Genomic DNA, 23,425 nt, shown 5'->3' with positions numbered 1-23,425 from the left:
GCAAATAAACATACTGCCATGAAATATAAAAACACTGAAAGCTTTTAAATTCTTGAGGGGTCAGGTAGAGAGAAAGATAAATGTTTCAATTCTGCTTATAAAGGTATTGTCATTTACGAAACTGTTGTCAGTCAGCTTAAGAGAAAAAAACTTTAAACACTTTATCAGCAACACTTGAAACAAAAAGCCACAAAATCATCTTCCTTAGTTTACTTTATCTTATGTAACCAATACCTGTTCTGCTGAAATCTAGGTCTTTACTAGTTTAGGAGTAATAAAACAGTGACTATAAATGACAAAAGGCTTACAAATGACAATGGTTAAAGATCTGATGAGAGCTTACTATAAGACAGCTGACATATGGAAATGTTGACATTTTTGTAACACAAAACATTCAGTAACAAAGTTTAGCATCATTCCTCTTGACAGTGCTTCCCAGACAATTAAGCAGGTAATCATATATTAGATAAATAAGCCAAATTAGCGAAATACTTTCTCCAATGAGAAAAAGTTCCTCTGACATGTTCCAGGGGCCTTCTGGAAAATATGAGTTAACAAGAAATAAAAACACCTTTTTTTGTATTTGATTTTGGGAAATTGTCAGAAAGATTTTTTTTTTTGGCACTTCCTTAAATAAGGTTATAGGTTGCCATGAAGCAATACTTATCTGTTTAACCAGAATGACAACAAAATACCTCAAAGGCAAATGCAAAAGGTTACACAGTTGTTAGCAAAGTTTAGCTTTTAATCTTTTAATAGTAAGATCTTATTTTCTTAAATACTCTGACAGCTCCTTGAAACTTTAAGCATAAAAAACTGCTTTGATAAAACAGAAAACTCTTTGCAATCTTTCAATATTAAGAGCAAACTAACAGTTAAGAAAAGAAAAGAAAATTCTAATTTTGCTGTGTACTTGATACCGAGACTCATTTGCTTTAATTTTATATAGCATGACTATATTAAATTCTTCCATAAACTTTCTACAACTGTCTTTTTACATTTAGGTTCTTCTTCTTTAAATAAACAGCTGTACTTTAGAACAGTTGCCTTCTTTTGTCCTCAATAAAATGAATTTCCATTCTTTATACCTTCTATTACTTTAAGCAGTTTTAATTAGAACTTAAAACCATTATTAGGTATTTAACTTTCAGTGAACACTGAAAAATAGGCCACTGTAAACTGTTACACTAGCATTCTTCAGATTGATACATCTATGAATATATATTATTGAAAGGAAAGAAGCGACACGCAGCAGCAATTCACCGGAGAATTCCGCTTTATTAGGGAAAGGAGATGGGTTATATAGGAAGGGGCATAGGGTGATTGTGGTGTTACCTCTACGGGGCTGGTGGCTGTTAGCTAGGTGCTGGGATAGGGAGGGGGGCGAGAGGTGATTGGGCTTCAGGTGGCGCCGGCGGGAACCGAGGACCCGGAAAAGAAGCCGGAAGTTTGCCATCTTACTGGTGGGGACCCTTCATTCCCCCCTTTCTCCTTTATGGGGTTGTGGACGTTGCTTTCTCTCTGACTGCTTCTTGCTGAACAGGGCGGAGAAGGGAGTGAGGGCTTGAGGATTGGGAGGAAAGGGTTGATAGGATTCCCCACAGTAAGGATGAGTAGATGTGGACTTCTTCAGGTTGGAAATCAATGAAGGTTCCCTGTAACCATAGGTCGAGGACCTGTTGATTCCAATGGTGCCAAGAGGATATGGGTGTCAGGAGCCAGGCGTCTGCGGCCATTGTTTCCAGGAACAGTTTCCAGTTGAGAGAGAGGTCCATCTCAGCGTGTGGTGAGGAGGTCACATGAGGGTGAGGGATCTTCTGTGGCCAGAAGCTGGTAGTTCCTGGGTAAAAGCTGGTTGAAAGCTTGATTAGAGATTTTTCTGACTTGGGATTTGATGAACTTTATTATACAGGGTAAGAAGAGACAGACGAGAAGAATGACTATTATGGGGCCTGCAATGGGCCAGACCCAGGTAAGGAGGGGGTTTGTTAGTATTGAAGAGAATGGGTTGGAATTGGAAGCAGAGTGGAGACTGGAGGCAAGGTCGGTGAGTTTGGTGATGTCAGTTTCTACAATGCCGGATTGGTTGATGTAATAGCAGCACTCTTCTCGGAGGAAGATGTAGGTGCCGCCCTTCTTGGCTGTAAGCGGATCTAAGGCCCGCTGGTTTTGAAGGGTGACTTTAGCTAGTGAAGTGACCTGTCTTTGGAGAGAGGCTAGGGAATCGGCAGTGGATGTCAGGGCTCCCTCAAGATTGGCGTTGAGATCTCTAACTGCCCATAGAGAGTGACCCAAGGCTCCTCCCGAAAACCCTGCCCAATGGCTGAGGTGATCAAAGAGATACCGACCATGATGGGAAGGAAAGCAGCTCTTTTTGTGCATGAGGGCAAGGGAGGTTGGAGCTCAAGGAATTCTGCCATGCTGTAAAGTGTAAGCTGTGGGATTAGGGTGACGAGAATGCAGGGTGTATCAGAGTTGAGAGGCAGTGAGTTGAAAAGACTGCCATTACACCAAAAGAAGTGTCCCTGTTGTGTAAAAGTCTTAGAGCCGGAGGTAGGGGTGTAGATAGAGAGGCAGTGAAGTGTGCTGGAGGGGGGTGGAGTTGGGCCTACACAGTGGTGGATGGTGAGATTATCTGCGTATTCTGGTTCCCATAGGGGTATGTCTGCCAGGGGGCGTAGGGGTTGTCCTTCGGCATGGAAGGAGTAGTTGGAAATATTAAGGGGCACGGCGGCCAGCAGTGGGCACTGTAGTGATGCGCACAAGAAACAATTGGCGGTGTTGAGGGTGTGGTTGAGAAAGATGGTGGTGTCTTGAATGAGCTGTAACCAAGAGTAGGAGGAATAAGAAGATGAAGAGGCGCCGTCAAGAGTTTGGATAATGACTTTTTCAGAATGTCTGATATCTGATGTAACTTGAGAGATCTGGGAGTGAGAGGGAACATACTCTCGAGAGATATGAAGGGTACCATGGGGGGTTGAGGACCCCCCGTAGTAAACTGAGGCTGTGACTCCGGCAGCCCATCGAGAGTCCCAGGGATCTGGGATTGATAAGGAGAATGAGCCGTTGGGATATTTCATGAAACGGTTGGAGGAGTAATACTGTGGGTACTGGAAGTCACCCATGTAGTGAATGGCGCAAGACCAGTAGGGACATCCCCCGTAGGTGTCTTGCCATCGCTTGCAATAGGCTTGTCTTTGGTCATAGAGGAAGCAGAGGTAGGGAGAATAAAGGCAGCTGTAAGTGAACACTTTGGTGGAGGGAGGAAAGTGGAGGTACAAAGGCTCAGAGCAGCCTTTCAGAGGGCAGTCTGATGTGGCAATGAGGGCAGTAACTTTTGTTTGATGCTGTGTGTAAGTCTGCCTGACTTTGAATCACCATACAAAGGAGGGTGGGATGGCGGGGAAGACAACAGGAATGAGGAAGAAAAGCGAGAGAGCAGTAAAGGAGGAAAAAGTCATGATTCGGGTATGGATGGCAAAGGGGGTGCACGGGAGATGCAGAGCTTCAAGGGATCAGAGGGATGAGGTGTGGTAGAGTAGACAGCGTCTTGGGCTGTATCTGAAGGACTCTGGATTGTGACTGATGGGTCTTGGGTGTCCAGAGAAGGTGGGTCTTGGGTATTTGGTTTCAACCTGGAGATATGAATCCAAGGGGTGACAGAGTTATCAGGCAGTGAGAGCTTGGAGGCCGAGGGGGTGCAGAGAATAACTGGGTGTGGACCTTCCCATTTCGGGGTGAGAGAGGGCCGATCCTCTGGTGGCTTATAAAACACTAGTTGGCCAGGCTGCAAGACAGGAGGATTTTGGGAGGCGGATGGATGAGGAAGGAGCCAATCCTGATATTTCCACAATTCAGTGCGGAGGAGAGAGAGTAGTGGAAGGGCCATATTGGGAGGAATTGGTCCTTTGTGTGAAGGGAGCCCCAGGGGTAGAATCGGGTGGCCGTACATGATCTCAAAGGGCGACAAGAAGGAAGGTTTCTTTGGGAGGGCTCGAATGCGGAGTAGAGCTAAGGGAAGTAAGCGAACCCAGTCAAGGTGCAGTTCTAGAGATAGTTTGGTCAGGATGTCTTTTAGAGTCCTATTGGCTCTTTCTACTTTTCCCGAAGCTTGTGGTCGATAAGGACAATGTAAATGCCAGGGGAGCGAGAGCGACTTGGAGAGGTTCTGGATAATTTGGGCAGTGAACTCAGGGCCGTTATCTGATTGGAGGGAAGTGGGCATCCCGAACCTAGGAAATATCTGGGTGAGGAGGATAGAGGCAACCGCGGATGCTCGTTTGTTAGTGGTGGGGAAAGCTTCGACCCATCCTGAAAATGAATCTACTAACATGAGTAGGTATCTGGTACGCCGTACAGGGGGCATGTTAGTGAAGTCTATTTGCCAATCTGCAGCGGGGACATTACCCCTTGCTTGATGAGCCGGGAAAGGTCGGGCCTTGAGGGGGGTATTAGGGTTAGTGCGTTGGCAGATGGTGCACTTGCAGTTGATTTGGTTAAGTAGGGTTTTGTCTTCAGGAGAGAGAGGAAAAAAAGATTGTAAAAAATGGATCAAGGATTGGGGACTGGGATGGAACAGATCATGTAAGAGGCGGAAGAGAGACTCTTTGTCCTGGGAGCAGAGGGTGTCTTGTGATAAGGCTAAAACTGCAAGGGCAGATGGATTGTTGTCTGGTGTGTCTTCTGATAGGGCAACTGACCGGGCTACTCTGTTGGCTTTGTTGTTACCTCTTGCAATGGGGGAGTCATCCTTTTGATGTGATTTGCAGTGGACTATGCCTAGTCAGTGTGGGAGTTGTGAAGCCTCTAGAAGTTTAGTAATTAAGGCTGAATTTGTTATGGAATTTCCTTTTGTGGTGAGGAGGCCTCGTTCTTTCCATACTGCCGCGTGAGACAAGAGAATGTGGAATACATAGTTGGAGTCAGTGTACAATGTGAGAGACGTGTCCCGGGCCAGAGTGCAAGCTCTGGTGGCTGCAATGAGTTCGGCCTGCTGATTGGTTGTACCAGGGGGTAGGGCTCGTGCCTCAATGACATCTTTGAGGGAGACTACTGCATTTCCTGCATAGTGGGTGCCCTCATGTTTAAAGGAGGACCCATCAGTAAACCAGATAAGGTTGGAGTGTGAGAGGGCTCCTTCGGGGATTGTGGAGTGGCACGGAAGGAAGTTGTGAAGGGCTTCTAGGCAATCATGCGAGGGAGTATGAGGAGAGTAGGGTAGAAGAAGAAGAGTGGCCAGATTCAGGGGCTGGCAGGGGAGGAAAGAAATGTTTGGATTTTGGAGGAAAGAGGATAGTAAAGTCAGGAGTCTGGAGGGAGGGAGAGTCTGTAAACTTTTGTAGGTTAAGAGATCTTTTAGGTGATGTGGGGACAGAATGGTAAGGGGCGCCCTGAATGTCAGTTTATGAGCTTCTTTCTGCAAGAGCTGTCTAGCCGCTAATGCTCGTAGGCAGGGGGCCCATCCCTGAACTGTGGGGTCTAATTGCTTGGAGAGATAAGCTACTGGGGCAAAGGATGGGCCATAATATTGGCCTAGGACTCCTAGAGCTTGACTGGACCTCTCATGAATGTATAATGAGAAGGGCTTTGACAAATCAGGAAGATGGAGAGCTGGGGCTTCCACAGGGGCTTGACGGAGCTTAATGAAGGAGTGTTGGGGTTAGGAGGATAATGGTTCTTTAGGGAGGCCCTTGCTGAGGTCGTATAGGGGTCTTGCCAACAGGGAGAAGTTAGGGATCTACGCTTTAAAATATCTAGCCCTACCTAGAAAGGAAAGGATTTCTGTCTTGGTTTTGGGAACGGGCAGGTAAGAGAGGAGCTGTTTTCTGTCTAAGGTAATGGACTTTCTTTGTTGAGATAGAAGGAATCTGAGCTAAGTGACAGGAGGGGAAGACATTTGAGCTTTGACAGGGGATACTCAGTAACCTCTGGAAGCTAGAAGGTTAAATAGGGAGGCAGTGTCAAGTTGAGACTGTTCTCACGAGGGACTGCAGAGTAGAAGATTGTCCATGTATTGTAATAAGGTGGACTTGGAGTGATCATGATGAAACTGTTTGAGGTCTTGAGCTAGGACCTGTCTAAAAATATGGGGACTATCTCGGAAGCCTTGTGGCAAAACTGTCCAAGTGAGTTGTTCAGAATGTCTTGTGTATGGGTCCGTCCAGGTGAAGATGAAAAAATCTTGGGAGCAGGGTTCTAGAGGGATAGAAAAATGGGTCCTTGAGATCTAGGACTGAGAAGTGGGATGCTGAGGCAGGGATCTGTGATAAAAGGCTGTATGGATCTGGAACTAAGGGATGGAAAGGGACAATGGCTATTTTGATGAGGCGAAGGTCTTGGACGAGGTGGAAAGATCCGTTGGTTTTTTTTAACAGCTAATATGGGGGTATTAAGTGGGGAGTGAGTGAGTCTGAGGTAATTTTTGTTTAAGAGATCTTGAATGATGGGTTGGAGGCCTATGAGGGCTGAAGTGGTTAGGGGGTATTGGGCCTGACAGATATACTGAGAGGGGTCACGTAATTTGAAGAGGCAGGGGGACATAGAGCCACGGAGGGGCTTGTAATGTCCCAAACTTTGGAATTTACAGGGTGTATGAAGGTGGAACCGGAGCTTTCATTGGGTAGAGGGGGGTTGTCGGCTATGAGGGCCATCAGAAAGGGAGTACTGGGGGCTGTGGGAGTGGATATAGTTATGGAAACGTGGAGGAGGGAAAGGATGTCTCATCCTAGTAAAGGGATGGGACACTGGGGCATAACCAGGAAGGAGTGGGAGAAAGGTATGGGATTGTGTAGGATTGTTAATAAAAGGGGGGTGTGGGTTTAATGGGAAAATCTGTTTACCTCCTACCCCAACTATAGGAGTAATGGCTGGCGTGGTAGCGCTTCGGTATTCTCACAAGACTGAGAAGGTGGCTCCTGTATCTAGGAGGAAGGAGATGGGGCGACCGTCTACTGTTAAAGTAACCCTGGGCTCCTGTTTGGTGATGGAAATGGTTGGGCGAGAAGCCCCCGGGCCCTGTCAATCTTCTTCTGCCAGCCTCACTACGGTGGGCTTAGGATGGGGGTTGTTCGTCCAGCCTCCCCTTCGGGTGGTTGGGCAATCAGACCCCCAGTGGCCCTTTTTGTGGCATCTGGGGCACCCAGGTTGTGGTTTTATCAGCTGGGTCAACATTTGGAAATTGGCTTGATCAGCCTTTTGTTTACGGCATTCTTTCTCCTCCTCCCGGTTATGGAAGACTTTAAAGGCCACTGTTAGGATCTCAGTCTGTGGGGTAGCAGTTTAGCTTTAATGTCGGGGTAGCTTTGAGCTAAGGACATGTCTTCTTTCAGGTGTTTCTGGGTCCAGGCTGGTATATTGTAATAGGGCTTGAGTGAGTCTGTCTAAGAACTCAGAGGGGGTTTCGTCTCTCTTTTGAATTATGTCTTGGAGCTTTTGAAAATTGACTAGTTTACCAGGAGGCAAAAATATCTCGAGAGCGGAGACTCATAGCAGTGTTATAATCTCAGTGTGGGTCTTGTTCGGGGACAGCAGTGGGGCCAGGGGGATAGGTGGGGTCAGTCCTATGGGGTTCGGTAGCCTGCATTTGGGCAAAGTCCCAAACTCGTCTACGCTCTTCAGGGAGGATAGTATTGGCCAGGAGCATGAAAATGTCATGATGTGTAAGGCTGTAAGACTGGAGGGTCCATTGAAACTCCCTGATGTAGGTCGTGGAATCAGTGGAAAAGGAACTTAGGTGTTTCTCTAGTTGGGCTAAATCTCTTAAGGAGAAAGGGACATGAACGCGTACGATGCCTTCGGATCCTGCTACTTTCCAGAGGGGGGTGATAATTTTGGGAGGCCCTTGGGACCGAGTCTGAGGGGGACTGAAGGGTTGTGGCTCAGTCTGTGCAGGGGAAACAGGTGATGGGGGCAAAGCCGCGATAGGTTTAGTTAGAGGGGGGCTGAAAGGCTCAGGTTCGATCTGCGGGAGGGGGGGAGGTGAGGGGGACAGAGGAGGAGGGAGTGAGGTGGGGGAGTAAATGGTGGTGGAGGGACGGAAGGAGGGGGAAGGGAGAGGACAGGAGGCTTCTGTGGGGGTGGAGGCAGCGGCGGTGGTGGCGGTAGAGGAAGGGGGAGGGGCTATTTTAGGAGAAGAAGGGGAAGGGAGAGGATGGGAGGCTTTTGCGGGGAAAGAGGCGGCGGTAGGCTAGGAGAACTTGGGCGCTGGCAGTAGTTAAAAATATCGCGAGTTATGTTAGGATCAAGAGTTCCCCCTGCGGGCCATTGGTTGTTATTGTCTAGGGGGTATGTCGGCCAATCTTGGGAGCAATATTTACAGAGAAGATTTGGTTTTATATCAGGCGTCAGGGAGAGGGTAGCCAGATGCTTAAGCAGGCATTCAAGAGGTGAACTTTCAGGGAGGGATGAGGAGGCTCCCATGGCTAAAGGACAGAGAAGGAGACAAACAGGGGAAGACGAACGGAGATCCTCGGACTGGAAGCAGACTGCAAGGAGACAAAGGGCGTGCCCGATGATCCTTGGTGGTCTGCGGAAACTCATATACGAGTCGGAATTTCTTAGGAAGTGTGGGTCCTCACCCTGACTTCCCTAAGAAGGCAGTTTGCCAGAGTCACGAGGTACCTAGCGCTAGGAATTTTCGGCAGCAGAACGGATTTTGGTGGACGGAACAGAAGGACGTGGGGGGTAAAAGGGAGCGTTCTCATCTGCAAAGGTGTCACCTCATTTATGGCTGTTGTAGGGGGGCCAGAGGGTCTGCCGCAGCCGTGAAGGCCTGTGGCGGGGATTTATGACTGTTGGAGGAGGGGCCTGAGGGTCCGCCACAGCCGTGAAGGCCTGAGGCGTGGAGAGTTCCCTCCTCATCTCTGAGCGTCAGGGCCTTGCCAGATGATCACGGTCAATGGCACTGCGATAGCTTGGAGAAGAGTGGCCCACTCTGTGGGGAAAACTTACCTAAAGGCCAGAGAGGAGTGGTGAGTGTGATGAGCCAGCGCCGGAAAAAAAGGACGAGGGCAAGCTGCTGCTGGTGTAGGGGGCAAGACGGGGCCCAGTTTGGGTGTCCCGTCTCCCGGGTTTCAGCACCAATGAAAGAAAGGAGCGACACACAGCAGCAATTCACCGGAGAATTCCGCTTTATTAGGGGAAGGTGCTGGGTTATATAGAAAAGGGCATAGGGTGATTGTGGTGTTACTTCTACGGGGCTGGTGGCTGTTGACTAGGTGCTGGGATTGGGAGGGGGGCGAGAGGTGATTGGGCTTCAGGTGGCGCTGGCGGGAACCGAGGACCCCGAAGAGAAGCCGGAAGTTTGCCATCTTACTGGTGGGGACCCTTCAATTATCATTTTTGGAAATGTGCTTTACAGCACAATTTCTCATTAGGGACAAAATATGTCTATATAACTTAGCAAATTTTAAGAAGTTTGATTATCACAAAAATTCTCAGGCTGTTTGCATATATACTTGTTTACTTACTTGTAGCAACCATGCTAGATTACTTACAAAACTTTTACTAAACATTGGACAAAGTCAAGTTTTTCTTTAAGCATTTTCTTGAAATGTTTAACAGATAACATTAACTCAAATGACTTTAGATAAACTTAGGCAACTGAGAACCATAAGGACATGTCTATTTCAGTTTAACTTAAATTAGCATTAATGCTTAAAATTTTCTATTAGAATTCTCTGGAAGTTTTAGAATGCCCAATTTTTACAAACGCTTGTCTTTAAATCAATTTCATTAATACCATCTGGAGGTAGAAAAATCTTTGCTTAGTCACACAAACATACAGACTGAGACATAATGACTACAGTTAGCAACACTCTTCATAAAAAGAACATATACACAGACAGATAAACTGACACAGAGACTTGAGCTACTGATATTGAATTGTCTTTCCTTTTAGCTTATTTGACTAAAAGTATCTTAATTTTCAAGAATATACTCTACGGGTGAGCAGTTTATATAACTGGGTTAAGGTTTAGATGGCCCCAGACTAACGGGGCTGATGAAGGCTCTGAACTGATAGGGACTGTGTGTGTTCAGGGGGCTGGAAATGAAATGCAAGTAGAATTCTAGCACCAGTCATTTAAAGCCAGGCTGTATTGCAGAGGACACATTTCTTTTGTTTCAGGGTCTGGGGATCAAAATTGCTCTCAGTTCCTCAAAATGCATGCCAGAGGCATGTCTGGCTTTAACCTTGAAGAGGATGCTCCCATCTGAAAGAGAGAGAGAGAAAGACAGTTGTCCAGCACCTGGTCAGCCTCTCTCTGTGAGGGCGTCCCCTCGCTTTGGAGCTTAGGTGATAGTGGTCAATCACCTCCTCTGCCAGGCCTACTGGACTTAATAACCACTCCTTACTAGCGTGGCCTGCACCTTGCCTTGATTCTCCTCTTGCCTTCTCACTCAGCAAGAGTTGCCTCGGAGCTCTGGATTTAGTGGGACCCTACTAGTGTGCTCTTACTTAAGCCTTTTGGGAGTTTCCCTAGTTTTCTCTGCACCAGCTTTCCTTGAGAGCCCCCTGCCTGTCTGATAAGTGCAGGGACTGTGTGACTTCTTGCTGCCAGAACCCTGATCTAAGTTACAAGCCTGTCTTGCTTTCCCAGGGCTGTAGAAAAGAAATGCCTAGTCCCAGGACGACTGCCCCTAAGGAAAGGAGATCAGCAGAATAGAGTCATTTACATGTTGGTCTCAGGTTTCAGCTTGATTACTTTACAGACTTCATTTACATTACAAAGGAGAAAGTGGCGCAGGCCTAAGAGGACTGCTTTGAATGGAGAGCAAGGGAATTTTTGCTAAGGCCAGAAATAAAGTTCAGGGGCTGTCACAGACATTTGGGGTGTGTGTGTGCTATACTCTCAAACACCAGTTTCTGCCACTGCCTGGAAATTATCTCGCCAGTCACCTGCTATAACAAATCTGATCACTGAGACAAGAGGTCGGGGGTCATCTGTGACTCCCGCATAGGCAGCAGCCTAGCTGGAGGTTTCACTCAGCGCTGTCAGATCAATCAGCTGGAGCTGAGATCTCAGGACCATTGTCTACTAGTCTGGTCTGCCCTTGGAGTCCGGGGGAATGACAGGGAAAATTTACAAAGACAGCAACCTAGAGGGGGGCTCCACGCTGTCTCGCACCCCTCCCTCCTCAACATAAACAACACTACAAGGACAGTAATTTACGAAGGGCTCCACTCTGCCTCGCCACCCTCCCCAACCCAAACAAACAAACAAAAAAAACACTCCCTTGGTTTCCTGTGCTCTCCCGAGCACAGGTTTCCAAGGCTCACTCCCAAAACTCCCTCCCCCTTGCCTGCTCATTTGCTGTGCACATAAGACTGTTACAAATAAAGAAGCAGAAAGGTATAAATTACTCCCTTTTAACATTTGGAGGAGGAAAGTAGGAAATTGGTTTAGCCATTCCCCGACATTCCAGTCCGTCCAGAGGTGGGGGATCAAGGAGCCGCAGACACCGGGAAACCTTTCACCTGAGACTTACGACTGGTAGCTGACGCTAATCGTCTTTTAAGTGGCTAACAGGTGCCCAGACACATTTTTATGAGATAAAAAGTGCAGCATTTAGTCAGGAATAAGAGCTAAGTGTAGGTCTCTTACCTTGCGGCGGTGAGCATTGGGTTCCATGAGATTGATGAAGTTAGAAGGTGTTCCTTGAGTCTGTCTCATTATTATTACAAAAGAAGCCAGAAAAAGACAAGGGACACAAAGCCAGCAAACATACAAATTCAAACCGAGTTTTCTAACACCCACTGGCTGGTCAGCCACACCACATCCACAGGCGCCGTCTCAATCACACAACGTTCAGGATCCTTACCTAGCCGTCCAAACGGCGTCCAATGCAGACATCGTTCTGGTACCCTTTCATTGGGGACGTCTCCCACGACTTTCAGTAAAGGAGCCCCCAGGGTCGTAACCCGCTCCTTTCCTTTTTGCGAGAATTCTCAACTGTTTCAGTGTCTCTGGTCGAGGACCTGTTTCAGTCTCTCCGGTCGAGGACCTGTTTCAGTCCTCCCCACTTGGAGGTGGCCAAACCTCCTTCTGCGGCTTCTGAGCAAACCTTGGTATTGAGGGGGGTCGTCTGTCTCCCTGAGGAGGGGTCTACAGATCCCGGATGGGCCCCCAAATGTTAGGGTCTGGAGTCGACCTCCTCTCAAATAGACAGAAGACACTCACGATAATGCAAGTCACACAGCGAGGTTTATTTCCAGCTAGCTGGGGTCCAAGTATGTGCCCGACGCAGCGGGTTTCAACAAGGACCCGAGCACTCAAAGCTAAGGGTTTATATAGCATTTTCAAAGCACTTAACTCACAGTAATTTTCCACAGTTACATATTATTTTTAGCAAGAGCAAGATAAGACCACTCCTCAATTAGACAGAGTGGTGTTGCAAGATAGGGGCTAAGCAGAGCAAGATAAGACCACTCCTCAATTAGACAGAGTGGTGTTGCAAGATAAGCTGACCAGGGCCGCAACTGCCCACAACCCGGTGTCCTTGATTAATTTGTTCTTCAAAACTTGTTTATCAAGCCTTACCCAGTTCCTCCTTTCCTGAGTCATGCACTCAGAAAATGGATTTTCGGCCCCTAAGATGGCCATTCTCATGCTAACTCATTCTTACAGGGGCAATTAAATTTTTGATCTTTTCCTTAATGGCTTTTAATTTTAGTATCTTGCAAAGAAGTTTCTTCCCCCTCTCTCAAAGTTTGTAAAACTCTTCTCCCATATTTTCTTCATTGTTTTCAATGTTTTGGTCATTAATCCATCCAGAGGGGGAAAGAGAGAGGAAAAATATAAAAGGAAGAGATGTATTTCTGCCAACCCAGGCGGCATGGTAATATAGTACACCTAGAAGATAAAGGATTTAGCTATCTCCCTCACATGTGCAGAAGTTAGATAGAAGACAGAAACCCCTTCTCAATCTCCAGTTGACTATGGGTTCCTTACGGATTGACATAACTACTTATATCTGAGTAGAGGAGATCGTGTACCTTACCCTGGATTTCTTATGTGTGTATGATGGGATAATGGTAATGGTGGGAAGGAATTTGGTTCAGAGATGCAGGTAAGGTAAGGAAGAAATTCATTAGAGCGAGAATAGTAGGGAATGGCAGCTGCTTTGCACGCAGCAGAGAGCAAGAAAGAACAGAAGCAGGAAAGGAGAGCTAACTGAACTCCTGTCGGGCATAAGGCAGATCCCTTGCCAATTCCTAAAGCTAGGGTCACCCAGCGTCCACTAGAATCACAAGGCCTGGGAACTAAGTCCCTACCACCCCAGGATTTGGGGAAGCTGCGGAGCATGGGATGGAGTGAGATTACGTTTTGAGAACTTCTCAAAGGCAAAGAAAGGAGATTTTCAGGCAGGCTACTAAAGAGCACGATTGTACAGCCGCAGTCCTGTCCATATCACCCAGGTGACGGGAACTTGCAAGCCCCTCCCTGCTTATCTGGAGTAGAACAGAGGCAGAGTGAAGATTTGTGCTTAAATCTGGAGAATGGAATGAAATAGCAAAGTGAAAAATAACTTTACCACTGGAAGAGCGCAGACACAAAATGTAGTAAGTTGAGCACTAAGAAGTCTTTATTTAAGGCAAGGAGTGCATACTCGAGAAAAGGAAGTGTGGGAAACCTCAGAGAGGAGATGCACTTAAGGGTTTAGGGTCTAGGGTTTTACAGGGCCTTTGGGTAGGGGGTCAGCATAAGGCATGATGTATACAGGTGATTTATAATTCCTTTGAAGTTTTGTTTTAAGAATAGGATTATTTAGGTAATGTGTTGGTCCAGATCTCAGCATTCTTTATCCGTATAGGTTCATTTACTTTTCAGAGGTCTATTTCCTGTTCTGGTTACAAAGTTACTTAATTGATTAAGGGGCTTGAAAAAGAAGAAGAACAGCCTACGTTAAGTTAAAGAATAAACTGGGCCTATTTAGCAGGCTAAGTAGATTTTTACAATGGCATGACCCACGTCCCATTTCCCTGCTCAATCTCCTGGGGTAGGGCAGAGAAATATGATTGACAATGTTTGGCCTTGGAGGCCTGATCTAATTAGTACAATGAAGACATGGGCTGCACTCTGATGTTTTTCTTTATCTGTTGAATTGTTTTTTTATCTGGGTGATATCCGGACATTCCAAGTCACTCCTGGCCTTTGAAATTTCAACTAATTGATTAACTCTGTGAGTCCTTTCTGACTTCTGGTTTTATCTCGTTAACTCTTTTAGGCCCTTTTAGTGGGCTTTACTAGCATTATTTTCTCTCCACCCTGCTCATGTCTGTCTTTTTGCCCAACAATAAGACCCCTTGGTTATGGGCTGTAACACTCTTTGCCACCATAAGGGGTGTAAGGGATGGGGAGGCACAGGACACTGAGTAGCTGGGCTCAGAGTGTGATGGTGGCAGATATGGAACTAAAACCTAGCTTCCCATACTCCTTTCATCCAAGCCATTTTGCCTCTCCAGCAATTTTTATCCTAACAGGAGTTATTCCTCTAGTAGTTCCCTCATTGCAGATTTAATACCTGAAGAGAAATACTGAAAAACAGTAGCCTAAAATTAGGGAAGTTCTTTAAATGTTTCGGTAAGATAAAGGCTTGGATCAGAACCATAGTTGAAGAAGATTACTCTATCATTTGTAGAAAATTTGATGAAGGGATTGCATGCAGGTTGTTGAAGTGGTGGAACATAGGAGGGAATTACCAAAAGAGACGGTAGAAATTAAACCATGGTTTAATCCAGAAGGATGAGATATGTTACCCATTAATAGAACTCTTGATGGCTGACTAGATATGAGGAGAGCCAAAGGGGAGAGTCTGGGGGTCTAGAAGGAAGATGATATTAACATAAACGGGGCGGCTCGGTGAAGATTGACTCTGGATAATAGTGGGCTAATTGTCTTTGAGGTGAGGTGTGATACCCAGCCAAGGTGACCAGCAGGCAACTGAAGAGACTGTTTTATAAGAGTCATCTAGATGGAGGTATAAGTTGAATCTCAAAGGTCTTGTAAACACAGATTACAGGAAAAATCTGTATCTAGCAGACAAGAAGTGAAAGGAAAGCTGAGAAAACAGAGGTGTTCAGTCAGGGAGGAGAACAAAATTGTGCTATGATGAAGAAAATCAGGACTAAGAAAAGCTGTTTAGCACTGGTAACCCTGATATTGGCAGGCATCCTGGTTTTTCTGGGAAACGGATTGTGTCACATATTCCAGAACAGAACTCATTCTTTAAAACATAGTGGAATATACTCATGTAAAAAAATTAGGAAACAGAACACTGCTGTTTCCATGTCAACTGAAGTTCTGGAATTATTCTACATCTCATATAGCATGATCTTTAACTGTGGGAAACACTCATTTACCTCTTGGTTTCCACTATTCCTTCTTAACATGACTTTGGGTGCTTCTCTGTACTGTTTCCTCTTTCAAATGTAGGCCAATAGTCTACTGAATAGAGTTGTTTTGCGAATGAGCTAATCCTTCTAAATACAGTACTTGTAACATGAACATAGTGCTAAGTAAGTATCAGCTATTGCTTTTACCCACTTTTAAGGCCCACTTGAAACAGTATTTCATCAAGTCTAATCAGAACTTTGTCTCTTTGGGGACAAGCACTGTCCTGTTTATAATCTTTATTCCAGAATAACCATATGTCCACATGGCCCCCTCCTTCTGAGTATGGGAATTGAATTATGTGGTATGTTGATGGCTGAGGTGGCCAAATTCACACCCACCTTATCTACAGTAACATTTTATTGGGAGACAGACCCCTCTGACCAATGTTTTGTTCCTTGGGGCGCTGGTCCCACAAGAATAATCCCTCCTAGCCTAGCATGCAGTCTGTCCCTTTGCCCCACATAAGCAGTGCTCTCTCTATCCAGGAGAGCAGTGTGCATCCTCCTCCAGAGTGCAGACTGCTCCTGGACTCTCTGTATAAATCCTCATGTCTCACGTGGCTACTCCAGGTCTCCAGCCTTTCTTTTCCCATGGCAACTTGCCCAGGTAAGCCTGGGATTGCATTTGTGATCACAACCTCCTATGGAGCATTGATGATACAGCTCTTAAGCACAGGGCCTGGCACCTCCTCTGAAGGCTCAGTAATACTAAAAATGAACTAACAAAATGCTAGACTAGACAGTTTGGTGGGTGCATTTATTAGAGGTAATGATTCATTTAATCCACTCAAAAGTTGAGGTAGGAACGGATATATCCCTATTTTACAGATGAGAGAAATAAGCTTATGCAAAAACTGGCAGAGCCAGGATTTACACCCAGGCCATCTATTCCACAGACCCAGCTCATAGCCGCAATGCCTTTATGGTTCAAGGCATCTTTACTAATGAAGAGGAAGAGCATTATTTCTCACAGGTGCAGCAGAACCGAAGTACAAAAATTATAGACTTGAGGTTATTGGAGGTGTAAAGCATCATCTATCCCAACACTTTTATCTTAAACCCGGAAAAGCGACACTCAGAGAGGTGTCTCCCTTGCAGGACGACGACCAGCTCTCAACAGTGTCCAACCCGGCTGAGTCCCTGCTTCGGAGTGGGAGGCGGGAGAAGGGCGGAGCGCTAGCCGACGCCCCGCCCCGTTCCTCCTCACCACGCGGGGTAAAGTATCCCGCTGCGCACTGTAGTTTCTGCTGCAGCCATGGGGAGTGCGGCAGGCGGAGAGGCGTACTTCCAGAGAGGCAATCTGTTATGGTTCACATTCATCACCTTCTCCTTAGCCTACTACTCGGTAAGGGGAGTAGCCAGTCCGGCGAGGCGGGCGAGCGCTCCATTCCGCTCAAGACCCACGCCTGCAGGCGGAGAGGTTGCGCAGGCGCAGCCTCTGCTGCCGCGCGCTTGAACGCGAGGGAAGAGGACTGGCTGTGTGAAGAACACGCCGGCGTGCTCGTTTGCCCACACCTTTCCCCGGTGCTTGCGGTCCTGAGAAACCGGTTGCCCAGGGTTTCCTTGTGTAGGGACGGGACGGGACGGGACGGCTCCCCACCCTTTCGACTCAGTGTCTAGCCCTCCCAAGATGGCGGTGGCGAAGTCCGAGGCGGGCAGGGCCGCTACCGCATACTTCCGTACAGCCAGACCTTGTCTCTCGCTGGTCACCGTCCTGGGGCTCGGGTATTTCGCGGTGAGCTGTAGGGCGGGGCGGTGGGGCGCAGGTGTTCTGGCCCGCTGTGCCCCGGTAGGGCGTGGAGCGCCTTGGGAGCTTGATCTCTCGCCGGGCGGTTGCCTGGGTGGCGGGAGTAAGCGGAGGTTCGGTGGGCTGTAGGAATGGTTCCTGCCCCTCGTTCTCCTACCTACACGGGTACTGCGACTTAACTGCGTCTGCGTAGAGCTCACCGAGCGGGGAGGCCAAGTTGACAGCCTAAGTCAGGGTTGGACATCCGAAGCAGAGTGTTTGAGGCAGATAGAATTGCTTGGAAAGTGGGGACAAACCTAAAGTCTGGGTAGGATTTAATTGGTAAGAAGGGGTAGAGAGGATATAAATGTTCTGGCGTAGGTGTGGAATCAAGAAGATGGGATCTCTGCTGAGAACAGGAGCGACTTTGTCTGGAGACAGAGTTCGTTGCAAGGATAACAGGAAAGACGCCTGAAAAAGTAGGTTGGGGACTAAGTATAATTTTGAAGGAAGGCAAAGTTATTTGGATATTGCCCGGGAGGTTCTAGAAATAGGGGATTAGAAGTGTTTATCATGTCCACAACGTTGTTGTCAAATCTGATCACCTTTGTCCTGATTTCCCCATATGTAAAACGGAGGTGTTGAACTGCAGGTTTTCAAAGGTGCATTTCTGTGCTATGATTCTCTGTCTCTTGAGTAGGTAGAATATACACGGGGGAGAGCTTTGGGGACTTGAGATCGGTATGGTGGAGCAGGCAGATGCTGCCCTTTCTATTCCCCTTGGTGATGTTTTATGCTTTAAATTTTAGATGTGTAACACCACAGTTAGAGAGGTGTACTGCCCTTGGCCGCGCTTGGTAGTACTGCCCTGCTCTTGACCTGAATGGAAGTGTAAATATTGGACTGCTGGCACTTATTCTCAGAAAAGCCTAAACTGGCAGAAGTTACAACATAGAGACAGAGGGAAAGTTGATGAGATTACAAAAACATCATGTGATTAAGTAGTTGCTGTTAACACTTCACAAACCTGGTATCACTTATTTTCCAGTTCTGTGAGTCATTCCCAGTTTAGAGGTGGAAAAAAGTAAGAGGAAGAGATTCTAAATTAAATGGGGGTTTTGCTTAAGCATAGTTTCTACAGTAAAGAAGCTAGCCAGGACACATAAACTCTTAAAATTTGTTAATAGTCTGTATAAAATATTGGTTTAGGTGGAATTCATTAAGAATAGAAGTCATCCAACCTAGACACTGAGTCTGATAACCACATAGGTTCCTCAGCATAAATCTCCCACTAGGATAGCTTTTAGAAAGTACAGGTGGAGAGTGGGAGCCCAGATGACTTAATTCAGAATTTCTTTGGTCTGTAGTTGTTCTTGGAGAATCAGGATTATTTCATAGCCTCTCTCAAAAATAAACATTTGCCGATTAAAGTAACCTAATGGTATTCTGTGCCTGTGGTTCTCTTTCAGTGGGTTGTCTTCTGGCCGCAGAGTATCCCTTATCAGAGCCTAGGGCCCCTGGGCTTCTTCACTCAGTACTTGGTGGACCATCATTACACCCTCCTGTACATTTGGTAAGGACAGCTGCAGAAATGGAATGTGGACAGTCTCGCTCCAGTCTCACTGCTGACCTGGAAGGCCTGCAGTTGCCTTTAGATGTCTAAGAGCGGCACTAGTTCACATTAAGGCACCTTTCTTTTTGAGTTTTCTGTGTTAGATTATATCAGCAGACAACCATCACCTTAAACTAGGCTGACTTTTGTTTCAGGTATTGGCTTGCCTGCGTGATTCACATTGGAGAGGCCTTTTATGCCATGGTATTGTGCAAGTAAGTGTTTTTAATAGGTCCTTGTCACTTTCTCTTTTCATACCTAATGTAAGTTGAGAGCATCCACATTTAAATAGTTCATGCACTTGTAGGCTGAGAGCACTCTCAGGGTAGAATTGAATCCTCATGGCTAATACTGCGTTTAGCCCAGAAGGAGTACTCAGTAAATATTTAGTGAATTAATTAATTTCATTTGTGTTAGCTTATCACTATTTTACATAATTTATATGATTTTTCTCATTAAAAAAAAATTCTCTGTATGGCCCCAGTCAGAACAAAAGATTAGGAGGCTGCCTTCTAGTTTGAAAAAGAACTAAGTTAAGTGACGTAAGCCCATGATGGTTTCTCAATTCTAGTTTCACAACTGAATTTACCCGAGGAGCTTGTCAGACTACATGTCTGGTTTCCAAACCCAGAGATCCTGATCCCATAGGCCTTGCTTCAGACATGGGAATATGTTATTTTTTCAAGCTCATGGATAATTCTGAGATGCGAGGCAGGCTTAAAGCCCTTTGATTAGACTTTACTCAGCAGATGCCAGTGTAGCTTAATAGTGTGTGAGAGTACTAAAATCACTTCTCTTTACATTTCTACTTTATGTAAGCATATACAAAAAGTATGGTATAATTAAAGAGATGGTTAGAGTAATGCCAGATTGCTTTGCAATTTTTTTCTGGTCAAGATTAACTATTCCCCTCTATTAACTGTTATATTTCTTCTAGAGTGGAAAATAAGGTATTTTATTACTATTTTGATATAGAAATAATATTTATTGGGTGCATACTATGCCAGACATTGCCGAGGGCTTTAGATAGATTATGTTACATGTTACTATGTCTTCTGGTTTACCAAACAAGCTGAATTTTCTAGGAGAGGAGCAGAAAGCAACTTTATTCTTTCTCACACCTCTCCAAGTAAACTCACCCTGTGGATTATTGATGTCTGCCTCCCACCATAGCCCTGGATGAAATCTGAAGTGGTTCCATAGGTTTTCCAGGCACTATCTGATATTACTCAATCTGTTTATTAAAGCTATAAAACTATTTAATTCAAGACATCTGCTCTTACCTAGCTATGGCTCAGGAGTCTGCTGTGGGGAAGTGTGTGTGTATAATCTCTCTTACTCTACTTTTTTGCTCTATTCGTTAGCAACAGCTGATTGTGGCCCCTTGGGCTGGTGGGAGAGTTAGGGGAAATGGGACAGTCTGTCTTGTGATCAGGCAACTGGGTGCTATGGATATTGCATGCCCAGTGTTGGCTCTTTCTGAGGTGCCCTGGTGGATTTTTGAGAAACCACCCATCACTGGGGATTTCCCCTCTGCAGTTCCCTTGGTTCCTTCAGACATCTCTTTCAGCATACCACTTGCAGTCTCCTCTTGGGATCTATGATTGGCTGAGGAGGAGAATTTTTCCTTTTATTGAGATCTCTCCTATGGGATGGGGTCCATTTTAAGCCCATCCATGCTAGTGCTCTTCCACAAAATCTGTATAACTCATGATAACTTCTTTATTCCTCCAATAGGGTAAATCTGCAAGGAAGTATAGTTCCCATTGCAGCCATATATCTTTTGATCTCCTATCGGGCAGGCTGTCCCAGTCTTCAAACTTTTGAATCAGCTATGAATCCCTCCCCCCCAAATCCAGGGAACTAATGTCAAACTCACCAGGTAGTTCTGTTGAAGTTGTTTTTGGGCTTGACTTATAGTAGGAGCTACAGCACTAGTACCTCTTTCCAGTGGCCTCTTCAGCCTCTCGGTGAAATCTTAGCTTGGAAGTGTGTGATCCAGCCTCTCAACTTAAAATATGGGAGTATTGACACCTATTTTGTTACTGGCATATGGAGCCTCTCATAAAACCAAAAGATTCAGGTTTAACATTCTGCTATCCAGTTCTTTGAAGGGTGGAGGAAGAATAGGCATAACGAGGCCAGGCCACTATTATGTTCTTGAAATCTTTTTTTTTTATGGCCTACCATGTTACAGTATATCACTGGTCACTAAAATCAGAATAAATAAGTAAATTTAAGTGAATGAATTGATAAATGAAGACATGTAGTGCTTTTGTAGCCTCCCAAATCCTACTGTCCAGTGATGAAAAGAAATTGGTGAATTCCTTTTAAAAGTAATCCACATGAGACTTATTCATACACAGATGAGACTGTAGCAAGCTATTCACTTCAACTAGGTCATTTTATTTTGAGCTTTATTTTCAGCAGTTCAGTTTGAATGGCTGTCTAAACAGGTGTTTATTATTACTATGTGCCAGGCCCTTTACTAAGCACTTTGTGTATATTATCTTATAAATCATCTCAAAACTTGGTGGGATATATACTATTACTGTTATTTTTCAGATGAGGAAACTGATTCTGAGAGAGAGAGAGTGACTTGCCCTAGGTCATAGTTGGTAGTTGACCAAGCTAGGTTTGTCATCAGAACACTTGCTCTAAAGCCATTACCAGTGCTTTTTAACTATTCGCTCATTACAATCACGTGAGGAACTGTTTTATAATGCCATGCCCTAAGCAGTAACCAGACTGCTTCTCAGGGAATAGTGTACCATCCTAAATGCACAAGAAAAATGAAAATAAATAAATGAACTACCCTTTCAAGTTCAGGAGCTGGAGGAAAATGACAAACCCAGTGAAAGTAGATAGAAGGAATAAATTTTTTTAAGTGGAAGACAGTAATTTCTATAAAACCGTAACAATAAAGTTCTGGTGGTTGAATTTTTCTTTCTTTTTTTTAAAGGTCTAAAGGCATCACAGATGGTTGGGCTCAACTACTCTGGATCCTACAGACTTTGTTCTTCGGGATAGCATCTCTCTCCATCTTGATGGCTTACAAACCGAAACACCATAAACATACTTAAAGAAGATATCCAAAAGATTTCTCTATACTTTGACATTCAACTTCACCTTTTTGGGGGGAATGTTGTATTTAGAGAGTTAAGACCCTTTCATTATTCATATTCTTTCACACACTTGAGTTTGTGTAGGTAAACTGTCTTCAGACTGAGGTCTGAGCTTGAGTAGATAACAGGCAAAGACTTTTGCTTTCCTGTTCTGCAGAGTAACCTTTTGACAGAGGGCTTTCAGCTGCCTCGGGGTCCTTGGCTGTGTTGGCGCTCTCCCTGTCATCTGCTTTACCTGCTCAGTGTGCTTGTCGGTGCACCTCTGCTTCCACCTTCTGACTAACACTTCTCACCCTTACCACCAGCTTAGCTGTCCTTTCCCCCAACTTTTCTACCATTCTGGACAAAGACAGAGTGACATTTTCACAGCACATCTATTCCACACATTTATTAGGCATCTGTGAGTCACGATCTTATCTTCTCAAATTTCCGTTTCTCACACTACGGAGAAAAGTAAATGCCTTGAGCGGGGCAGGCTGAGCCGTTACACAGGAGCAAAGAACACACTGAGAACCCAGAGGAGAGGGCTGGGGAATACCTACCCTGATCCTGCCAGCCAGGAGTGGTTCTTCCCTCCATGTGGCCCCTGGGACACAGTGCTCTCTAGTGTGCGGGCGCTGATGGCCACTGCTAGATTGCTCCTTCAAGTCAGGACCGCATCTTAGATAGCTTTCTTTTTTCTTTAGTTCCTGGCCTGTTACCTTACACACGGGTTCTATCAGTGTTAATTAAACAAAGGAGGGAAACTCTTGATTTCACTTTCTACTTGTTCAGTATTATTCCAATTTTTACATGAAAACTGGAGAATCCATTCAGTGCATCCTCTTCTTAGGACTGCCATGCCTGGGAGTGCTGCCTTTCTGGTGGGAGCCTGTATCGTTTTCACACTTTCCTATTCTTGGTCACTTTCTCCAGACTGGAGATATCTCCCTTTAGCTCTGGCTTACTCAAAGATTTCTGTTCTGGAGGATTTAATTGGCCAGTTACTACCTCTCCCATTCACTTGGTTAAACCTTACGAATACTGGTTGGTTGGGGCAAGGGGTTCATTGAGTCTGTCCCCTGACCTGGGTAGAATGACTTGTCACCATTCAGGATTTTTTCCTGGAGGACTGCCTGCTTGTTCTGTAGGGTTTAGACTTTAATTTCCTTCCATGAGTAGGTGTGTTATTTTAAGTAAACATTTAGGAGAAACAGCTCACTCCCAAAAAAAAGAAGTCCCTAGTAGAAGATTTCTACAAATCTGTCTTTCCCTTTGTTATTCTTGCAAGTAAGGGGTTGGTACGGAAATAGATTTTTCATCATGTACTTAAACATCATGGAAATCCAGCCCAATTTTTTAAAAGCATGGCCCTCTTCAAAGAGAAGTAATGACAATAATATTAAGGGGGACAGGAACAGTATGTCGGATTATTGAATAAAATGATATGAATTATCTAATCAAATGCTTTTTTGAATGTCAGTTTTGATATATTACCACACATTTGATTCTACTTTTTCTCAAATAGATGATTATGGAATTATTTGTATAATTCAAATAACAGGGTTCCCCACTCCCCGCGCGTACTG

General features: G+C 45.4%; 1 protein-coding gene across 2 annotated transcripts; it reads left to right on the top strand.

The window, feature by feature from the left end:
• Positions 1 to 16,576: 16,576 nt before the first annotated feature.
• On the top strand, positions 16,577 to 23,301 carry TMEM254 (transmembrane protein 254). 2 transcript variants are annotated; one of them, XM_017653357.3, is made up of 4 exons: positions 16,577 to 16,739; positions 18,590 to 18,693; positions 18,888 to 18,947; positions 21,695 to 23,301. In XM_017653357.3, the coding sequence occupies exons 1-4, from the start codon at positions 16,650 to 16,652 to the stop codon at positions 21,813 to 21,815; spliced, it is 375 nt and encodes a 124-aa protein (XP_017508846.1). In that variant the 5' UTR covers positions 16,577 to 16,649; the 3' UTR covers positions 21,816 to 23,301. The 2 variants fall into 2 exon arrangements, with proteins under 2 accessions (XP_017508846.1, XP_036858771.1); XM_037002876.2 differs by lacking the exon at positions 16,577 to 16,739 and adding an exon at positions 16,867 to 17,129.
• Positions 23,302 to 23,425: the final 124 nt, after the last annotated feature.

Source organism: Manis javanica, chromosome 7, assembly GCF_040802235.1.
Source record: "Manis javanica isolate MJ-LG chromosome 7, MJ_LKY, whole genome shotgun sequence".
In the NCBI taxonomy this organism is placed as follows: domain Eukaryota; kingdom Metazoa; phylum Chordata; class Mammalia; order Pholidota; family Manidae; genus Manis; species Manis javanica.
The sequence above is the reverse complement of the archived record's forward strand: the minus strand, read 5'-3'. Positions and strand labels throughout refer to the sequence as shown.